Raw genomic sequence first — 17984 nt, forward strand, 5'->3', positions numbered from 1 at the left:
GGACACATGATGATCTGTGACTCCAGTATGACCAGTGTCCACTCTGGATAATGGAGGTGCGGACACAGGATGATCTGTGACTCCAGTAAGAAGCCTCCAGTATGACCAGTGTCCGCTCTGGATACAGGAGGTGGGGACACATGATGATCTGTGACTCCAGTAAGAAGGCTCCAGTATGACCAGTGTCCGCTCTGGATAATGGAGGTGCGGACACAGGATGATCTGTGACTCCAGTAAGAAGCCTCCAGTATGACCAGTGTCCGCTCTGGATAATGGAGGTGGGGACACATGATGATCTGTGACTCCAGTAAGAAGCCTCCAGTATGACCAGTGTCCGCTCTGGATAATGGAGGTGCGGACACATGATGATCTGTGACTCCAGTAAGAAGGCTCCAGTATGACCAGTGTCCGCTCTGGATACAGGAGGTGCGGACACATGATGATCTGTGACTCCAGTAAGAAGCCTCCAGTATGACCAGTGTCCGCTCTGGATATAGGAGGTGGGGACACATGATGATCTGTGACTCCAGTAAGAAGCCTCCAGTATGACCAGTGTCCGTTCTGGATACAGGAGGTGGGGACACATGATGATCTGTGACTCCAGTAAGAAGCCTCCAGTATGACCAGTGTCCGCTCTGGATAATGGAGGTGGGGACACATGATGATCTGTGACTCCAGTAAGAAGCCTCCAGTATGACCAGTGTCCGCTCTGGATACAGGAGGTGCGGACACATGATGATCTGTGACTCCAGTAAGAAGCCTCCAGTATGACCAGTGTCCGCTCTGGATACAGGAGGTGCGGACACAGGATGATCTGTGACTCCAGTAAGAAGCCTCCAGTATGACCAGTGTCCGCTCTGGATACAGGAGGTGGGGACACATGATGATCTGTGACTCCAGTAAGAAGCCTCCAGTATGACCAGTGTCCGCTCTGGATATAGGAGGTGGGGACACATGATGATCTGTGACTCCATAAGAAGCCTCCAGTATGACCAGTGTCCGCTCTGGATAACGGAGGTGGGGACACAGGATGATCTGTGACTCCAGTAAGAAGGCTCCAGTATGACCAGTGTCTGCTCTGGATACAGGAGGTGGGGACACAGGATGATCTGTGACTCCAGTAAGAAGCCTCCAGTATGACCAGTGTCCGCTCTGGATAATGGAGGTGCGGACACATGATGATCTGTGACTCCAGTAAGAAGCCTCCAGTATGACCAGTGTCCGCTCTGGATACAGGAGGTGGGGACACATGATGATCTGTGACTCCAGTAAGAAGGCTCCAGTATGACCAGTGTCCGCTCTGGATAATGGAGGTGCGGACACATGATGATCTGTGACTCCAGTAAGAAGCCTCCAGTATGACCAGTGTCCGCTCTGGATACAGGAGGTGGGGACACATGATGATCTGTGACTCCAGTAAGAAGCCTCCAGTATGACCAGTGTCCGCTCTGGATACAGGAGGTGGGGACACATGATGATCTGTGACTCCAGTAAGAAGCCTCCAGTATGACCAGTGTCCGCTCTGGATATAGGAGTTGGGGACACAGGATGATCTGTGACTCCAGTAAGAAGCCTCCAGTATGACCAGTGTCCGCTCTGGATACAGGAGGTGCGGACACATGATGATCTGTGACTCCAGTAAGAAGCCTCCAGTATGACCAGTGTCCGCTCTGGATAATGGAGGTGGGGACACATGATGATCTGTGACTCCAGTAAGAAGCCTCCAGTATGACCAGTGTCCGCTCTGGATATAGGAGGTGGGGACACATGATGATCTGTGACTCCAGTAAGAAGCCTCCAGTATGACCAGTGTCTGCTCTGGATACAGGAGGTGGGGACACCGAAGAGTAGTCGGTAGGCAGGCGGTGGGTCAGGGCAGGTGGCAGTAAGCGTGGTCAGACAATCCGGATGGCAACGGTGGTAGCAGTTCAGTAGGTAGGGACAAAGCAGAAGAGTAGTCGGTAGGCAATTCCTGGTCAGCAGTGGACTTCCAGCAGTAGCAAGAGCAGCAGATGAGGAGAAGCTTGATCAAGGCTCAGGAGCTCAATAACCAGCAAGCTGGAGTGCAAGGGGCTGGACTTATATAGGGAAGTACCAGGTGTGGGGAATCAAGGGTAATGAGCAAGGCTTGGCAAGACTGAGGTTAACTAATAGGCTTCAGGGAGGAATGTCCAGAGAGGACGGTAGCCTAGTAAGCAGGGCTACCGCCTGGGATGTGGCTGGTCACGGGTTCGAATCCCGACAGTACTCCCCCCTTTCCAAGATGACCTCCGGGCACCGCAGGGGCAGGCTTACCAGGGTGCCGTTGGTGGAACTCTTTTACCAGTCTGGGGGCGTGGACATTTTCTTCTCGCTCCCAGGAGTTATCCTCGGGAGGGTAACCCTCCCACCCAATCAGGTATTGTAGTCTTCCCCGGTGGATCCTGGAGTCGAGAATCTTTGCGACAATGTATTCTTCTTCACCCTGTACCCTCACGGGTGGTGGAGGGGGAGAGTGGCGGCCTGTGAAGGTGTTCTCTACGTATGGCTTGAGGAGAGAGCAATGGAAGACAGGGTGCACCCTAATGGAGTCCGGAAGGTCGAGCCGGAACGTGACCTCGTTGATTTGTGCGGTGATCCGGAATGGACCCATGTATCTTTGGGCAAATTTTTTGGAGGGGACCTTCAATCTGAGGTTCCTGGTGGACAGCCACACCTTGTCTCCCACATGAAAGCCCGGGGTGGGTTTGCGACGTCTGTCTGCTCCCTGTTTAAAGCGCCTCTGGGCAAGCTGGAGGTTGTCTATAATGTTCTTTTGTGCCTCCTGTAGGGTTGTTAGGCGTTCGGCCACTGCTGGGAGGGTGGAGGCGACGGGTAGGTGGGGAATGAACACCGGGTGCGAGCCTGTGTTAGCAAAGAAGGGGCTGTGCTTGGTTGAGCTGTGCTCAGCATTGTTGTAGGCGAACTCGGCCGTGGGGAGATGATCAAGCCAGTCATCCTGCAGGTGGGAGCTGAAACAGCGTAGGTATTGCTCTAGGGTCTGATTAGTTCTCTCCGTCTGCCCGTTTGACTGAGGGTGGAAAGCAGAGGACAGGTTCACTTTAACCCCGAGCGCCAGGCAGAAGTTCTTCCAGAACTTTGAGGCAAATTGTACGCCTCGGTCGGAGACCACGTCGTCCGGGATCCCATGCAGCCTGAAGACCTCTCTGAGAATAAGATCAGCCGTCTGTTTGGCTGTGGGTAGGCCTTTGTAGGGGATGAAATGGGCCATCTTGGTGAGACGGTCGACCACGACCAGGATGGTGTTCATCCCTTTTGAAGGAGGAAGGTCTACCACAAAGTCCATGGAGATCGAGCCCCAGGGGCGGGAGGGAATCGGGAGGGGTTGTAACAGACCCACGGGAGAGGAACGAGGAGTCTTATTGTGGGCACAGACCGTGCACGAGGAGATGTACCTCTTGATGTCCTCCTTGTATGTTGGCCACCAGAAGGAGCGGGAGAGAAGCTCCTGGGTCTTTCTTGTGCCAAAATGGCCGGCCACCTTGGAGTCATGGTTGAGTTTGAGCACTTCGAGCCGTGCGATTTCTGGTACATATAGTTGTAGGTCCTGATGAAACCAATGACCGTTCTTAAACGTAAGGCTGACATTGCCTGTGGGGTGGGAGAGGAAGGGGTCATTTTCATATCCTTCTTTGATTGTGCCCAGGAGTTCTTTAGAGTAGGTGGCCCCTACGACCCTTCTCTCGGGTAGGATGTTATTTTGGCCCTTGTTACTCTGTGAGGGCTCGGAAAACATTATGGAGAGGGCGTCAGCCTTGCCGTTATTTGATCCGGGGCGATAGGTGATGAGAAAGTTGAAGCGGGAAAAGAATAGGCTCCATCTGGCCTGTCTGGCTGAGAGTCTCTTAGGGCTGCGGATGAACTCGAGTTTCTTGTGGTCAGTTAGTACGATTATGGGGTTGGTGGCTCCCTCCAGCAGGTGTCTCCACTCGGAGAAGGCATCCTTGATCGCCAGTAGTTCTTTGTTCCCGATGTCATAGTTCTTCTCGGAGGGGGACATCTGGCGGGAGAAATATGCGCACGGGTGTAATAGCATCCTCTCCCCTGTCCGTTGTGACAAAACTGCCCCCACCGCGGAGTCTGATGCATCCACTTCGACTGTAAATGGCAGCTCGGGGTTCGGGTGGATTAGGATTGGAGCAGAAGTGAAGAGGAGTTTCAACTTGGTGAAGGCCTCCTGGGCCTTGAGTGTCCAGGAGAAGGGGACTGCCTTCTTAGTGAGTTGGGTGATTGGTGCTATGACCTTGGAGAAGTTCCGGATAAACTTCCGATAGAAGTTGGCGAAGCCAATGAATCTTTGTATCTCCTTCTCGTTTCTCGGAACGGGCCAGTTCATCACAGCTTGGACCTTCCCCGGATCCATACTTAGGCCCTCAGGGGAGATGATGTATCCGAGGAACTGAGTGGTGGTTCGCTCTAACTCGCATTTCTCTAGCTTGATATAGAGAGAGTTCTGTTAGAGTCTCTGCAGTACCCTGCGGATGTGTTCGCGGTGCTGCTCGAGGTCTTCAGAGAAGATCAAGATGTCGTCCAGGTAAACGACTACAAACAGATCCAGCATGTCCCTGAGGACGTCGTTAATGAAGTGCTGGAAGGTGGCGGGAGCATTGCAGAGTCCGAAAGGCATGACCAGGTACTCGAAATGACCATAACGTGTCCGGAAGGCGGTCTTCCATTCGTACCCAGGGCAGATTCGGACGAGGTTGTAGGCCCCTCGAAGGTCGAGTTTAGTGAAGATCTTCGCTGCCCGGAGTCTCTCGAGAAGTTCTGAAATTAGTGGGTGCGGGTACCGTTTTTTTACGGTTATGTTGTTAAGCTTTCTGTAGTCTATGCAGGGACGCAGGGAGGAGTCTTTTTTTCTCTACGAAGAAAAAGGGGGCTCCCGCTGGGGAAGTAGAGGGCCGGATGAACCCCTTCCTCAGGTCCTCGTCCAGGTACTCTTTCAGAGCCTTGAGTTCAGGCTCTGAGAGGGGGTAGATACTGCCAAAGGGTATTTCGGCCCCGGGCAACAGTTCTATAGGGCAGTCGTAGGGTCGGTGTGGTGGCAGCTTGTCTGCGTTTTTCTTGTCGCAGACATCCTGGAACTCGCTGTATTGAGGGGGTAGCAGATCCTTGACGGATAGTTTTGAGATGGTGGTGTCTTCGGGTGGAAGGACGGGTTTGTGGGAGCAATTTAGCGAGCAGAACTCGGACGGGAATCGTATGCAGCGGGTTTCCCAGTCCACCAAGGGGTTGTGGGTGGCCAACCAAGAGATGCCCAAGATCACCGGGAACTTCGGGGAAGCGATCAGCGAGAAGTGGATCTGGTTCTATGAGGAGTTGTAGTTCGGTGGTCTCGTGAGTGGCCGGCCCCGAGGAGAGTGGGGATCCGTCGACGGTTTCCAGGTCAACGGGGGCTGCCTTGATTGTCAGTGGGATGTTCTTTTCGCGGGCGAAGGTTAGGTCCATGAAGTTGCCTCCCGCCCCGGAGTCTAACATCGCTGAACAGGGGAGTTGTCGCCTCTCAATGTCGATGAGGATGGGAACGATGAAGTGGGATCCATGAGCCGCCGTGTTGTTATTTTCCGGGGCTGCTGGCGGGGTTGGAGTCTGTGGTTGCTCCTTTAGTTCCGTGATGGCAATAGTCTTTCGGATCTTATGAGGACATTTGATGGCAAAATGACCCGGCTCCCCACAGTAGAGGCAGAGGTTTTCGGCCAGCCGTCTCTCCTTCTCAGCTGTAGATAGAGACCTACGTAGAGCGTCGACCTGCATAGGTTCAGGTGCTGATTGGGGGTCGCGCTGGGCGTTGGAAGAGAAGGAGTAAGTGGGTCTGTGGTCCGAGGACCAGAGTCTTTCTTTCTTCCTCTCGGAGAGTCTTTGATCTATCCGGATGCATAACTGAATGAAGTCATCCAGATCGTCCGGGGCCTCAACTCTGGCGAGTTCGTCCTTTATTAATTCTGACAGGCCTCGCCGGAATTGGCTCCTCTGTGCCGCTGGGTTCCAGGTGGTGTCCGTGACCCAACGGCGAAATTCGGCGGTGTATTCGGCGACGGAGCGTCTCCCTTGCCGCAGACCATGTAGTCGCGCCTCAGCTGTCGCACAGCAGTTGGGGTCGTCGAAGACTTGGCTCATGGCGGTGATGAAGTTGTTTAGGTTGTCCAGGAGCTGACTGTTAGTCTCCACGTAAGGTGATGCCCATGCTAATGCTTCTTCCGTCAGGAGATTGACCATGAATAGCACCTTCTTTTTCTCGGTGGTGAAGGGGGCCGGGTACATCTGAAAATAGATGCGGCATTGGTTTAGAAACCCCCGATACTGGCGTCTGTCGCCTCCGAATCTTGATGGGAGTGGCATGCGGGTGTCTGCGGCCGCGCCGCGGACGTCCAGGTGTTGCCTCTGTAGTTCAATAATCTCCCTTTGCTGGCTTTGGACTACGCCTTGGAGCTGGGCAAATTTCTCCTGATATGTAGTACCAAATTCTTGAAGTACGGAGACCTGCTTACGCAGAGTGGCCATTGCGGACTCCATAGTGGGGCTGATTATTCTGTAACAATCCTACAGGCTCACCTGAGTCAGAGGACCGCTGGCTGGAGGTAGGAGTGGAGCCCAGTGGCAAGGATCGCAGGCAGGTAGTAGGTGCAGGAAGTCTGGCAGAGGCGTAGTCGGTAGGCAGGCGGTGGGTCAGGGCAGGCGGCAGTAAACGTGGTCAGACAATCCGGATGGCAACGGTGGAGGCAGTTCAGTAGGTAGGGACAAAGCAGAAGAGTAGTCAGCAGGCAAGCGGTGGGTCAGGGCAGGCGGCAGTAAGCGTGGTCAGACAATCCGGATGGCAACGGTGGTAGCAGTTCAGTAGGTAGGGACAAAGCAGAAGAGTAGTCGGTAGGCAATTCCTGGTCAGCAGTGGACTTCCAGCAGTAGCAAGAGCAGCAGATGAGGAGAAGCTTGATCAAGGCTCAGGAGCTCAATAATCAGCAAACTGGAGTGCAAGGGCTGGACTTATATAGGGAAGTACCAGGTGTGGGGAATCAAGGGTAATGAGCAAGGCTTGGCAAGACTGAGGTTAACTAATAGGCTTCAGGGAGGAATGTCCAGAGAGGACAGTAGCCTAGTAAGCAGGGATACCGCCTGGGATGTGGCTGGTCACGGGTTTGAATCCCGACAACATGATGATCTGTGACTCCAGTAAGAAGCCTCCAGTATGACCAGTGTCTGCTCTGGATACAGGAGGTGGGGACACATGATGATCTGTGACTCCAGTAAGAAGCCTCCAGTATGACCAGTGTCCGCTATGGATACAGGAGGTGCGGACACATGATGATCTGTGACTCCAGTAAGAAGCCTCCAGTATGACCAGTGTCCGCTCTGGATACAGGAGGTGGGGACACAGGATGATCTGTGACTCCAGTAAGAAGCCTCCAGTATGACCAGTGTCCGCTCTGGATACAGGAGGTGGGGACACATGATGATCTGTGACTCCAGTAAGAAGCCTCCAGTATGACCAGTGTCTGCTCTGGATACAGGAGGTGGGGACACATGATGATCTGTGACTCCAGTAAGAAGCCCCCAGTATGACCAGTGTCCGCTCTGGATACAGGAGGTGGGGACACAGGATGATCTGTGACTCCAGTAAGAAGCCTCCAGTATGACCAGTGTCCGCTCTGGATACAGGAGGTGGGGACACATGATGATCTGTGACTCCAGTAAGAAGCCTCCAGTATGACCAGTGTCCGCTCTGGATACAGGAGGTGCGGACACAGGATGATCTGTGACTCCAGTAAGAAGCCTCCAGTATGACCAGTGTCCGCTCTGGATACAGGAGGTGCGGACACAGGATGATCTGTGACTCCAGTAAGAAGCCTCCAGTATGACCAGTGTCCGCTCTGGATTCAGGAGGTGGGGACACATGATGATCTGTGACTCCAGTAAGAAGCCCCCAGTATGACCAGTGTCCGCTCTGGATACAGGAGGTGGGGACACATGATGATCTGTGACTCCAGTAAGAAGCCTCCAGTATGACCAGTGTCCGCTCTGGATACAGGAGGTGCGGACACAGGATGATCTGTGACTCCAGTAAGAAGCCTCCAGTATGACCAGTGTCCGCTCTGGATACAGGAGGTGGGGACACAGGATGATCTGTGACTCCAGTAAGAAGCCTCCAGTATGACCAGTGTCCGCTCTGGATACAGGAGGTGCGGACACAGGATGATCTGTGACTCCAGTAAGAAGCCTCCAGTATGACCAGTGTCCGCTCTGGATACAGGAGGTGGGGACACAGGATGATCTGTGACTCCAGTAAGAAGCCTCCAGTATGACCAGTGTCCGCTCTGGATACAGGAGGTGCGGACACAGGATGATCTAAGCCTCCAGTATGACCAGTGTCTGCTCTGGATACAGGAGGTGGGGACACATGATGATCTGTGACTCCAGTAAGAAGCCTCCAGTATGACCAGTGTCTGCTCTGGATACAGGAGGTCTGTGACTCCAGTAAGAAGCCTCCAGTATGACCTTGTGTCTGGTAATGGCCTCACCCCTTGCAGTGAATAGATTGTGGTTGGATCTCGGCGGAGTTCCTGGTGCTTTCATTGCTCTTTTGAAGTCTTTCCTTTCCGTGTTGCATTTCCCTATTGTTTGTATTAGGATTGAAGGGACCTCCTGTTCGTCCTTCCTTTTGGAGGAAAAGGTAGTATCGTCCCTGCTATCAGTACCAGGGTCCTACAGGGCTAGATAGTACTCTAGGTATTCCTGTGTATGAACTCACCTACCTCTGGGGTCTGCTCATACTCGTAGTCAGTCAGGATTTTGGCTAGGGTTTTCACTAGGAGGTGTCCCTCTTCCTTCCCTAGTTCTCAGTCCTGATTCCCTGCCCCCCTTCCCTCCTATGCTCGGTGTTTCCTTCCCACACAAGGATCCCCCATCTCTCCGCCATCTGGTTTGTAGCTCTCCATTAGACTGTCGGACGCTGTAGTGACCTGCCTTCTCCTCTCTTCTCCCTGCAGCTGCCCAGGAATCCTATCACGGTGGAGGGCGCCATCACTCTCCTGAGCTCCATCACTAAGAGCCCAGAGAGCAGACTTCAGGAACTGGACATCTCGGTGAGTTTGCTGAGGAGCTGTGCTGAGCAGAAAATGGTCATTATGGCGGCCCAGGCATTTAGAGGTCTTTTCTTCTTCCAGAATGTCCTGGTTAATGAGCCGTTCCTGTCCCTCCTTGGCGCAGCTTCTACATCACATCCTGCACTTCGGGTCTTGTATGCTGGCAAAAAAGGGTTTACCACCAAAAAACGGTCTGCTCGTCCTGATCCTATGAGGGTCATTCAGGTGCCTCATGTTTATAGACAGATGGTCTCATGTCGAGAAATGAGTGCAGGGTGGACTTGGGGCTGATATTGAGGAACACTTTCCAGACTTCTATCTGTCCATGTTGTCTGTCAGTGTGGTCAGGTGTGTGCGCCTTCACAGGACTCCGCTCCTCGACGCTGTGCTTCATGGTTATCTGGCTTACGTGGTTGTGGGTCTGGTGGTTGGAGTAGTTATTTTGAAGAGTGGTGTGAGTGTAGATGACCATCTGACAGGAACATGTAGAGGGTTGGTCGTCTTCTCATGGAATCTCTTTCACTCAGGATTTTCTAGATGAACACAAGCTTCGAATGCTGGATTTTTTCAAGAACATGGACAAAGATGGGAGCATGAGAGTTCCTGTCAGTGAGTTCTGCAGATACATGGCGGTAAGTTTGGTGCTGGAGATGATGGATCTCCTGGGGCCTCACAGGTATTAGGGGGACCTTTTCAATATAATATATATATTTTTTATAAATCACAAAAGGCAGTAGAGTTCTCGGCAGGTGTCTGACTAGTGAGGCTGCTCATCCTATGGCCTTCACTCATGTCTACTTCTCCTTTTAGTTTAGGACTTTCTGTGGTGTGGGGGTGACATCTACATGAACCATCTTACTTTGTGGAAATGTCTTGAATATATCTGGATAGTTAGCGAGTGCCAGCTGCTGTAACCTTGTACAATGTAGACCATTCTAAGTCTTGGATGTTGTGCTGTTCTCATAATCTCCTTTCCTCAGGCGGAAGGTTTACCCTTGGACGCTGCCCAGATTGATTCATTGGTGCAAAGACTGGATAGAGAGCAGACAGGTACCATAGACTACAGGTGAGGGGTGCATCCCACATATCATATATTCCTCCAGAACGTCTACATGCCTGTGATCCTGGTATATCTGCCGATGATCCAGACACTTCATGACCGCACCTGTGCTACCTGCCTTGTTTCCAAAACTGGGCTATTGCTGTGATACTTAAATGTTGGCTCTTGAGCTTCTTGTCTAATGTAGCCTGTTCATCTCCATCTTCTCCTCTCGCCATCTTCCATTACATCTCTCTCTCCATTTAGATATTGTCTCTTTATCTCCAACTTCTCTTCTTCATCTCTCTCTCAGTTGTATCTCTCAATCTCCATAATCTCTCCCTTCATCTATAAATGTTGTTGGTTGTGGATATGCGTACAGACAATGGTTGTGGAACTACTGTGCCAAGTGGGCCGAACCCTGAGGGCAGTATTCTGGCGCCTCCCCGGTGTTCACCCTTTAACCCCTATACAGAGATGTGGACTTTTCTGCAGGTTAACAACCAGGCGGCTACCTCCTGGGATGGCCCCCGTGTCCTTGTCAGCCGACCTACTGTAGTCAGAGACCCAGGCATGGCATAATTCAGAACCAGGCAGAATACAGGCGAATCCAAAGCAAACATAGATGCAGGCATACAAGACACATGGCAGACGGACAGATCCGCAACCCAGACATACGGACTTCATTCACATGGACATCAGGATCAGACTTCAGGAACTTGCATACTGTTATGACATAGCAGAACTTGACAAGATGGACTTCAGGAACTTGGACACTGTTGAGACACCACAGATACATACAGGAACTGGAAAAGAACTAGGACAAAATCCAGAGCACACACAGAGCAGACAACTAGAATAGGATTCAGACTGTGACCAGAATAATCCCGACCTAAACTAGGAACTACGGCAATGACTATGACACAGACCGGCAACAAGTGGATCAAAGCCAGACAGACATGGAAGTTGCTCAACCAGGGCAGGTCATAGGACTGAAGAGACGTCCACCGCGCTGACACAGAACTCAGGACTATGCGGCAGACTGACAAACTCAATAGTGGAACAGGCGCAGACACATACACAGCAAGGGAAGGGTTAACCCTCGCTATACAAGACTGAGGTGCAGTACAAGCACATTGGCACAACTCATTCTCAAGTAGTAGAGTGAAATCTAAGGCGGCACTCACCATTTGTAGAAAACAGTACCTTTATTCATACATGGCAGCGGCGGAGAAACGTTCCTGCAGGTCATTGGCACAAGTCACACCACAAGTGATCAGGACCAGGGCACAGGATCCAATGGCACTAGCAGGAGATGGCTCTAAATGGTGCTGACGGTACAATGGTAGAGGTGGACCACCATCATAGCGGTCTCCCTCTCCATCTTCCATCTCTCTCCATCTTCTATCTTCTCCTCTCTCCATTTATATATTGTCTTTCTTTCTCCATCTTCCATCTCTCTCCATCTCCATCTTCCATCTCTCTCCATCCTCTATCTTCTCCTCTCTCCATTTATATATTGTCTTTCTTTCTCCATCTTCCATCTCTCTCCATCTTCCATCTTCTCCTCTCTCCATTTATATATTGTCTTTCCCTCTCTATCTTCCATCTCTCCATCTCCATCTTCTCCTCTCTCCATTTATATATTGTCTTTCTTTCTCCATCTTCCATCTCTCTCCATCTCCATCTTCTCCTCTCTCCATTTATATATTGTCTTTCTTTCTCCATCTTCCTTATCTCTTCATCTCCAACCTAGGACACATGTTCTCTAGTTTTACACATCAGGACATGATTTAAACAAAACCATAGTCCTTAGAAGGTCTTACAATTAGGTGACTCCGAGCAATTCTGGCTCACTATTTACTTAACAAACATGAAGTCAAATGGAAAATCCATGCGTGAAAAACTAAGGAGGAGATTTTTATCATCCCGGTTGCCACTTTTGTGGAGTAAAAGGCACGGCATGTTTGCGACTTTTTACCTACCACTTGCGAGGCATCTGTTTTCAGACACAAATGAAGAAAGAAATCTGTGCAGCATCGAGCTGCGTAAAGCCTGCCAGACGATGTGCCTAATGTATGACGAGGCCTGTGCCTCGTCCGGCAGTAGATTTCATACCATAGAGCCTGCCAGACAATGTGCCTAATGTATGACGAGGCCTGTGCCTCATCCGGCAGTAGATTTCATACCATAGAGCCTGCCAGTAGATGTGCCTAATGTATGACGAGGCCTGTGCCTCGTCCGGCAGTAGATTTCATACCATAGAGCCTGCCAGACAATGTGCCTAATGTATGACGAGGCCTGTGCCTCTTCCGGCAGTAGATTTCATACCATAGAGCCTGCCAGACGATGTGCCAAATGTTTGACGAGGCCTGTGCCTCGTCCGGCAGTAGATTTCATACCATAGAGCCTGCCAGACGATGTGCCTAATGTATGACGAGGCCTGTGCCTCATCTGGCAGTAGATTTCATACCATAGAGCCTGCCAGACAATGTGCCTAATGTATGACGAGGCCTGTGCGTCATCCGGCAGTAGATTTCATACCGTAGAGCCTGCCAGTAGATGTGCCTAATGTATGACGAGGCCTGTGCCTCATCCGGCAGTAGATTTCATACCATAGAGCCTGCCAGTAGATGTGCCTAATGTATGACGAGGCCTGTGCCTCGTCCGGCAGTAGATTTCATACCATAGAGCCTGCCAGACGATGTGCCTAATGTTTGACGAGGCCTGTGCCTCGTCCGGCAGTAGATTTCATACCATAGAGCCTGCCAGACGATGTGCCTAATGTATGACGAGGCCTGTGCCTCATCCGGCAGTAGATTTCATACCATAGAGCTTGCCAGACGATGTGCCTAATGTATGACGAGGCCTGTGCCTCGTCCGGCAGTAGATTTCATACCATAGAGCCTGCCAGACAATGTGCCTAATGTATGACGAGGCCTGTGCCTCATCCGGCAGTAGATTTCATACCATAGAGCCTGCCAGTAGATGTGCCTAATGTATTACGAGGCCTGTGCCTCTTCCGGCAGTAGATTTCATACCATAGAGCCTGCCAGACGATGTGCCTAATGTATTACGAGGCCTGTGCCTCTTCCGGCAGTAGATTTCATACCATAGAGCCTGCCAGACGATGTGCCTAATGTTTGACGAGGCCTGTGCCTCGTCCGGCAGTAGATTTCATACCATAGAGCCTGCCAGACGATGTGCCTAATGTATGACGAGGCCTGTGCCTCATCTGGCAGTAGATTTCATACCATAGAGCCTGCCAGACAATGTGCCTAATGTATGACGAGGCCTGTGCCTCATCCGGCAGTAGATTTCATACCATAGAGCCTGCCAGACAATGTGCCTAATGTATGACGAGGCCTGTGCGTCATCCGGCAGTAGATTTCATACCGTAGAGCCTGCCAGTAGATGTGCCTAATGTATGACGAGGCCTGTGCCTCATCCGGCAGTAGATTTCATACCGTAGAGCCTGCCAGACGATGTGCCTAATGTATGACAAGGCCTGTGCCTCATCCGGCAGTAGATTTCATACCATAGAGCCTGCCAGACGATGTGCCTAATGTATGACGAGGCCTGTGCCTCGTCCGGCAGTAGATTTCATACCATAGAGCCTGCCAGACGATGTGCCTAATGTATGACGAGGCCTGTGCCTCATCCGGCAGTAGATTTCATAGATGCTAGTCTGATAAATCTCCCCCTGTGCCCCATGAATCCAGAGCTTGTGGAGACGCCATCAGCACCAAAACCCTGGTTTTCTGGATGACTATCAGTCTCGTGCTCTGGCCGCTCTTGTTCTTTATACACCACTTTCTTCAGGACCTTGACTTCTTTATCAGCCATTCTGCTGTAGATTTGTTGCTGCGCTTGGGATTTTCGTCCTGTTCTATGACCCAGATTTGGCAAAGCTATAGCTGCTGGATGGATGACCATTGCTGATGTCTTTCCTCCTGAATGCTCGCACCGGCTGCTGAGAAGCTAACCAAGGACATTAGATGAACTGCACCCGGCTGTCGCTGATACTTCTTAGTAGCGAGCGTGGACTTCATATTTCACACTCATCTTCTGCATTTTGGCTTCATTTTTGTTAAATGATGACCTGGAGGAGTCTGTGGCTTTACCCAATTCTAAGACCTTCTAAGAAGCAGATGATTTTATTATGTCCTGATACATAAAACCGCAGAAGTCACAAGGTGGACTTTGTTTTTCTTATGGTTTTATATCTTCTCTCTCCGAAACTTTTTTCTATGTCTCCGTCCATTCTCTCTACATTCTCCATCATCATCCTCTATATCAACTCTCTTTTTCTTCATCTCCATCTTATCTCTATTTATGTTCTTTCACATTTTCTCCATCTTCTCTCCTCTTCCACAGCTTCTCTCTGCATCTTTCTTTCCCTTTCTATCTCCACCTTCCCTGTCTCCATCTCGCTTCTCTATCCCCATCCATTCTCTCTCATCATGTCCATCTCTCTATCTTCATCTATTGTGCTGCACTGTGGTATCTGGTTCTGCTGGGGCGGTATATTGTGCTGCACTGTGGTATCTGGTTCTGCTGGGGCAGTATATTGTGCTGCACTGTGGTATCTGGTTCTGCTGGGGCGGTATATTGTGCTGCACTGTGGTATCTGGTTCTGCTGGGGCGGTATATTGTGCTGCACTGTGGTATCTGGTTCTGCTGGGGCGGTATATTGTGCTGCACTGTGGTATCTGGTTCTGCTGGGGCAGTATTTTGTGCTGCACTGTGGTATCTGGTTCTGCTGGGGCGGTATATTGTGCTGCACTGTGGTATCTGGTTCTGCTGGGGCAGTATATTGTGCTGCACTGTGGTATCTGGTTCTGCTGGGGCGGTATATTGTGCTGCACTGTGGTATCTGGTTCTGCTGGGGCGGTATACTGTGCTGCACTGTGGTATCTGGTTCTGCTGGGGCGGTATAATGTGGTATCTGGTTCTGCTGGGGCGGTATATTGTGCTGCACTGTGGTATCTGGTTCTGCTGGGGCGGTATATTGTGCTGCACTGTGGTATCTGGTTCTGCTGGGGCGGTATATTGTGCTGCACTGTGGTATCTGGTTCTGCTGGGGCGGTATATTGTGCTGCACTGTGATATCTGGTTCTGCTGGGGCGGTATATTGTGCTGCACTGTGGTATCTGGTTCTGCTGGGGCGGTATATTGTGCTGCACTGTGGTATCTGGTTCTGCTGGGGCGGTATATTGTGCTGCACTGTGGTATCTGGTTCTGCTGGGGCGGTATATTGTGCTGCACTGTGATATCTGGTTCTGCTGGGGCGGTATATTGTGCTGCACTGTGGTATCTGGTTCTGCTGGGGCGGTATATTGTGCTGCACTGTGGTATCTGGTTCTGCTGGGGCGGTATATTGTGCTGCACTGTGGTATCTGGTTCTGCTGGGGCGGTATATTGTGCTGCACTGTGGTATCTGGTTCTGCTGGGGCGGTATATTGTGCTGCACTGTGGTATCTGGTTCTGCTGGGGCGGTATATTGTGCTGCACTGTGGCTGGTGGACTGGGGGCCCCCCATCGTTCAGGGGCCCACTGGGGACTCCCCCGTTCTCCTGTAGGCCCGCGCCTGCTCTCTCATCTTCTTCTTTCTGTCTTCATTAAAAGGGTTTTCTGAGATTTTTTACCTAATGGCGCATCCTCTGGTCTATGGCGTCCAACGCCCGGGCCGGCCAATCAGCTGTTAGAGAGGGCAGCCATGCTCACAGTAGCGCCGCCGCCTTCTCCAGATTTTCCTAGGTCATGTGACGTCACCTTCATCAGTCACATGACCGTAGAAGTGAATGGGGCTGAGCGTGATGCCAGGCACGGCCACTATAGTATGTATGGCACGGAGAAGGCTGCGGCAGTGCTGGGGGGGGACCCCCACTGAGCAGATACTGAGGGAGGCTGGAGCCAATCATAGATCCGACCGGTCTCCGTACAGAATTGTGTCGCCTCCATGGAGGCAAAATTGGCTTCAGCTGACGTCACGCGAGACTTCGTTAAATTAATTCGTATTCATTTCTGCATCTTTAAAACCATAAAAAATTCGGAATCCAAAGTCGCGTTTGGTGCCAGTTTCTAAAGATGCAGAAATGAATACTAATTAATTTAACGAAGTCTTGCGCACCGTCGGCTGAAGCGAATTTTGCCTCCACGGAGGCCATACATGTCAGTGCTGTACGGAGACCGGTCGGAGCGTCAGAGCGAAGCGCCCTCGGATCGATGATTGGCTCAGCCCTAGTCGTCGGCCGCAGGACCTCCGGACCACCGTGGCTGAAGTTCTTCTTTCTCCTCTTCACTTTTTTTGATTAGGGACCTTGTTGACTCTCGTAAAGAAATGGTGAAGGAAGAACGCAAACAACAGCGTCGGAGAGGAAGAAGAGAGCGCCAGGAAAGAGAGCGCAGCGAGAGAGCGCTGAAGTCTTTCCACAATGCGGTGCGGGCACTGACTCCGTCCCCTGGCAGTGGCGCCAGCTCGGCTCAGTTTTCTGTCACCCCAGAAGGGGAGGCTGCAGAAGTAGCGGGATGTAGCGCGGCGTCCGGCGACTGGGATGCCGAGTGCAGTTACCAGTCACAAAGTCATTCAGAACCAGTGACTCCCAAAAGAATCATCACCCCCAGTATAAAGTGACGGGACGGGCCAACCACTCCCATCATCTCTTCTTGTAGCACACATCCCCCAATATTCTTCATTTTTTAACGTTTTTAAAAACGTTATATTTGGGTTAAAAGGAAAATACGGCCGATGAACGGCAAGTCCAAGCTACAATCCGACCATAGCGGCATGATCCGTATGGAGTTTAACCCCCTCTCATTAATGAGCCGGAGCAGACCTTGTCGGGCGGTTCTCCTGACTTCGGGTTCTGGCACCTCCAATGGAATAAAGTCCTCCTGGTGGGATGTCCTAAAGTCCTATGACGTAGGCGGTATTGCGGTCAGAGCGGCTTGTGGCAGTAATACATGCGGCTCCGGGGTGGAAGCTGTTACCAATGGTCCACAGTCGTCTGCTGATCTTGGCAGCTGTAGAAGAGGGTCCAGCGTCTCAGGATCCAGAAATCAGGGCTTTATTCAAGAAATTCTACACAGAAAAAGAGCCAAACTACTTCTGCGTCCTCATGGCACCGATCCTGGGAGCGCCAGGAAGGGCGAGCCAGCTGTAGATAGTGGTGAACCACCATGGACACCAGAAGACCCACCTCCGCAATGACATTGGACTTGGCACTTCTCTGATAATGGCAGCAGGTGTGCGGACACGAACGGATGAGGCCAAATTCTCCAGAGACGCCATCGAGTCCCGGAGATTTATTCAGGGCAGGATCCAAAAAGGGGGCTATTATCTGTTAGCTCTAGCGGAAGTCATCGACCAGCGCGGTTACTGCACTGAAAATATTCTTCTGGCGCACAACTCGATTAGCTGCTTCCTCGGGTAGCACCTTTTTGGCTTCTGTCTGCTGTCTTTTAGCTCTGGTGTCCCACTCCGGGCCGTATATGTGCGGTGCCCCAGGCAGGTAGGGTGCACTCACTTTGGCCCTGGTTCAGAAGAAGGGTGCTCGTGCCATGAGGAGCTGCTGCACTGCACAGGATCAGAATCATTTCACCCTATTAATGCCTCAGTCAACAGCGACCGCTGCAACTATGGAGATGCTCATGTTTCTGACACCCCTTTTGGACCCCTCATGATACAATTGTGGGTGGCTGATGAAGCATCATGGCCCCTGCATCTGCCATCTTTGCCTTATAGAAATGCTGAAGTATGGAACTGCATTTTATCCGCAATCAGAAGATCACATGATCTACTGGGACCTAAAGAAATTTCTAAAAAT

The 17984-nt window shown here is 51.4% G+C and overlaps 1 protein-coding gene across 1 annotated transcript in view; it reads left to right on the plus strand.

Annotated features, from left to right (window-relative positions):
• LRRC74A (leucine rich repeat containing 74A) overlaps positions 1-17922 on the plus strand; it is a 35028-nt gene extending 17106 nt beyond the window's left edge. Inside the window, exons 9-13 of the mRNA XM_040412370.1 lie at positions 9021-9116; positions 9198-9341; positions 9644-9748; positions 10097-10182; positions 16474-17922. Of these exons, the coding sequence (XP_040268304.1) occupies positions 9021-9116; positions 9198-9341; positions 9644-9748; positions 10097-10182; positions 16474-16792 (750 nt within the window). The 3' untranslated portion in view covers positions 16793-17922. The remainder of the gene's footprint in view (positions 1-9020; positions 9117-9197; positions 9342-9643; positions 9749-10096; positions 10183-16473) is intronic.
• Positions 17923-17984: the final 62 nt, after the last annotated feature.

This window comes from Bufo bufo, chromosome 11 (genome assembly GCF_905171765.1).
Source record: "Bufo bufo chromosome 11, aBufBuf1.1, whole genome shotgun sequence".
NCBI classification, from domain to species: Eukaryota; Metazoa; Chordata; class Amphibia; order Anura; family Bufonidae; genus Bufo; species Bufo bufo.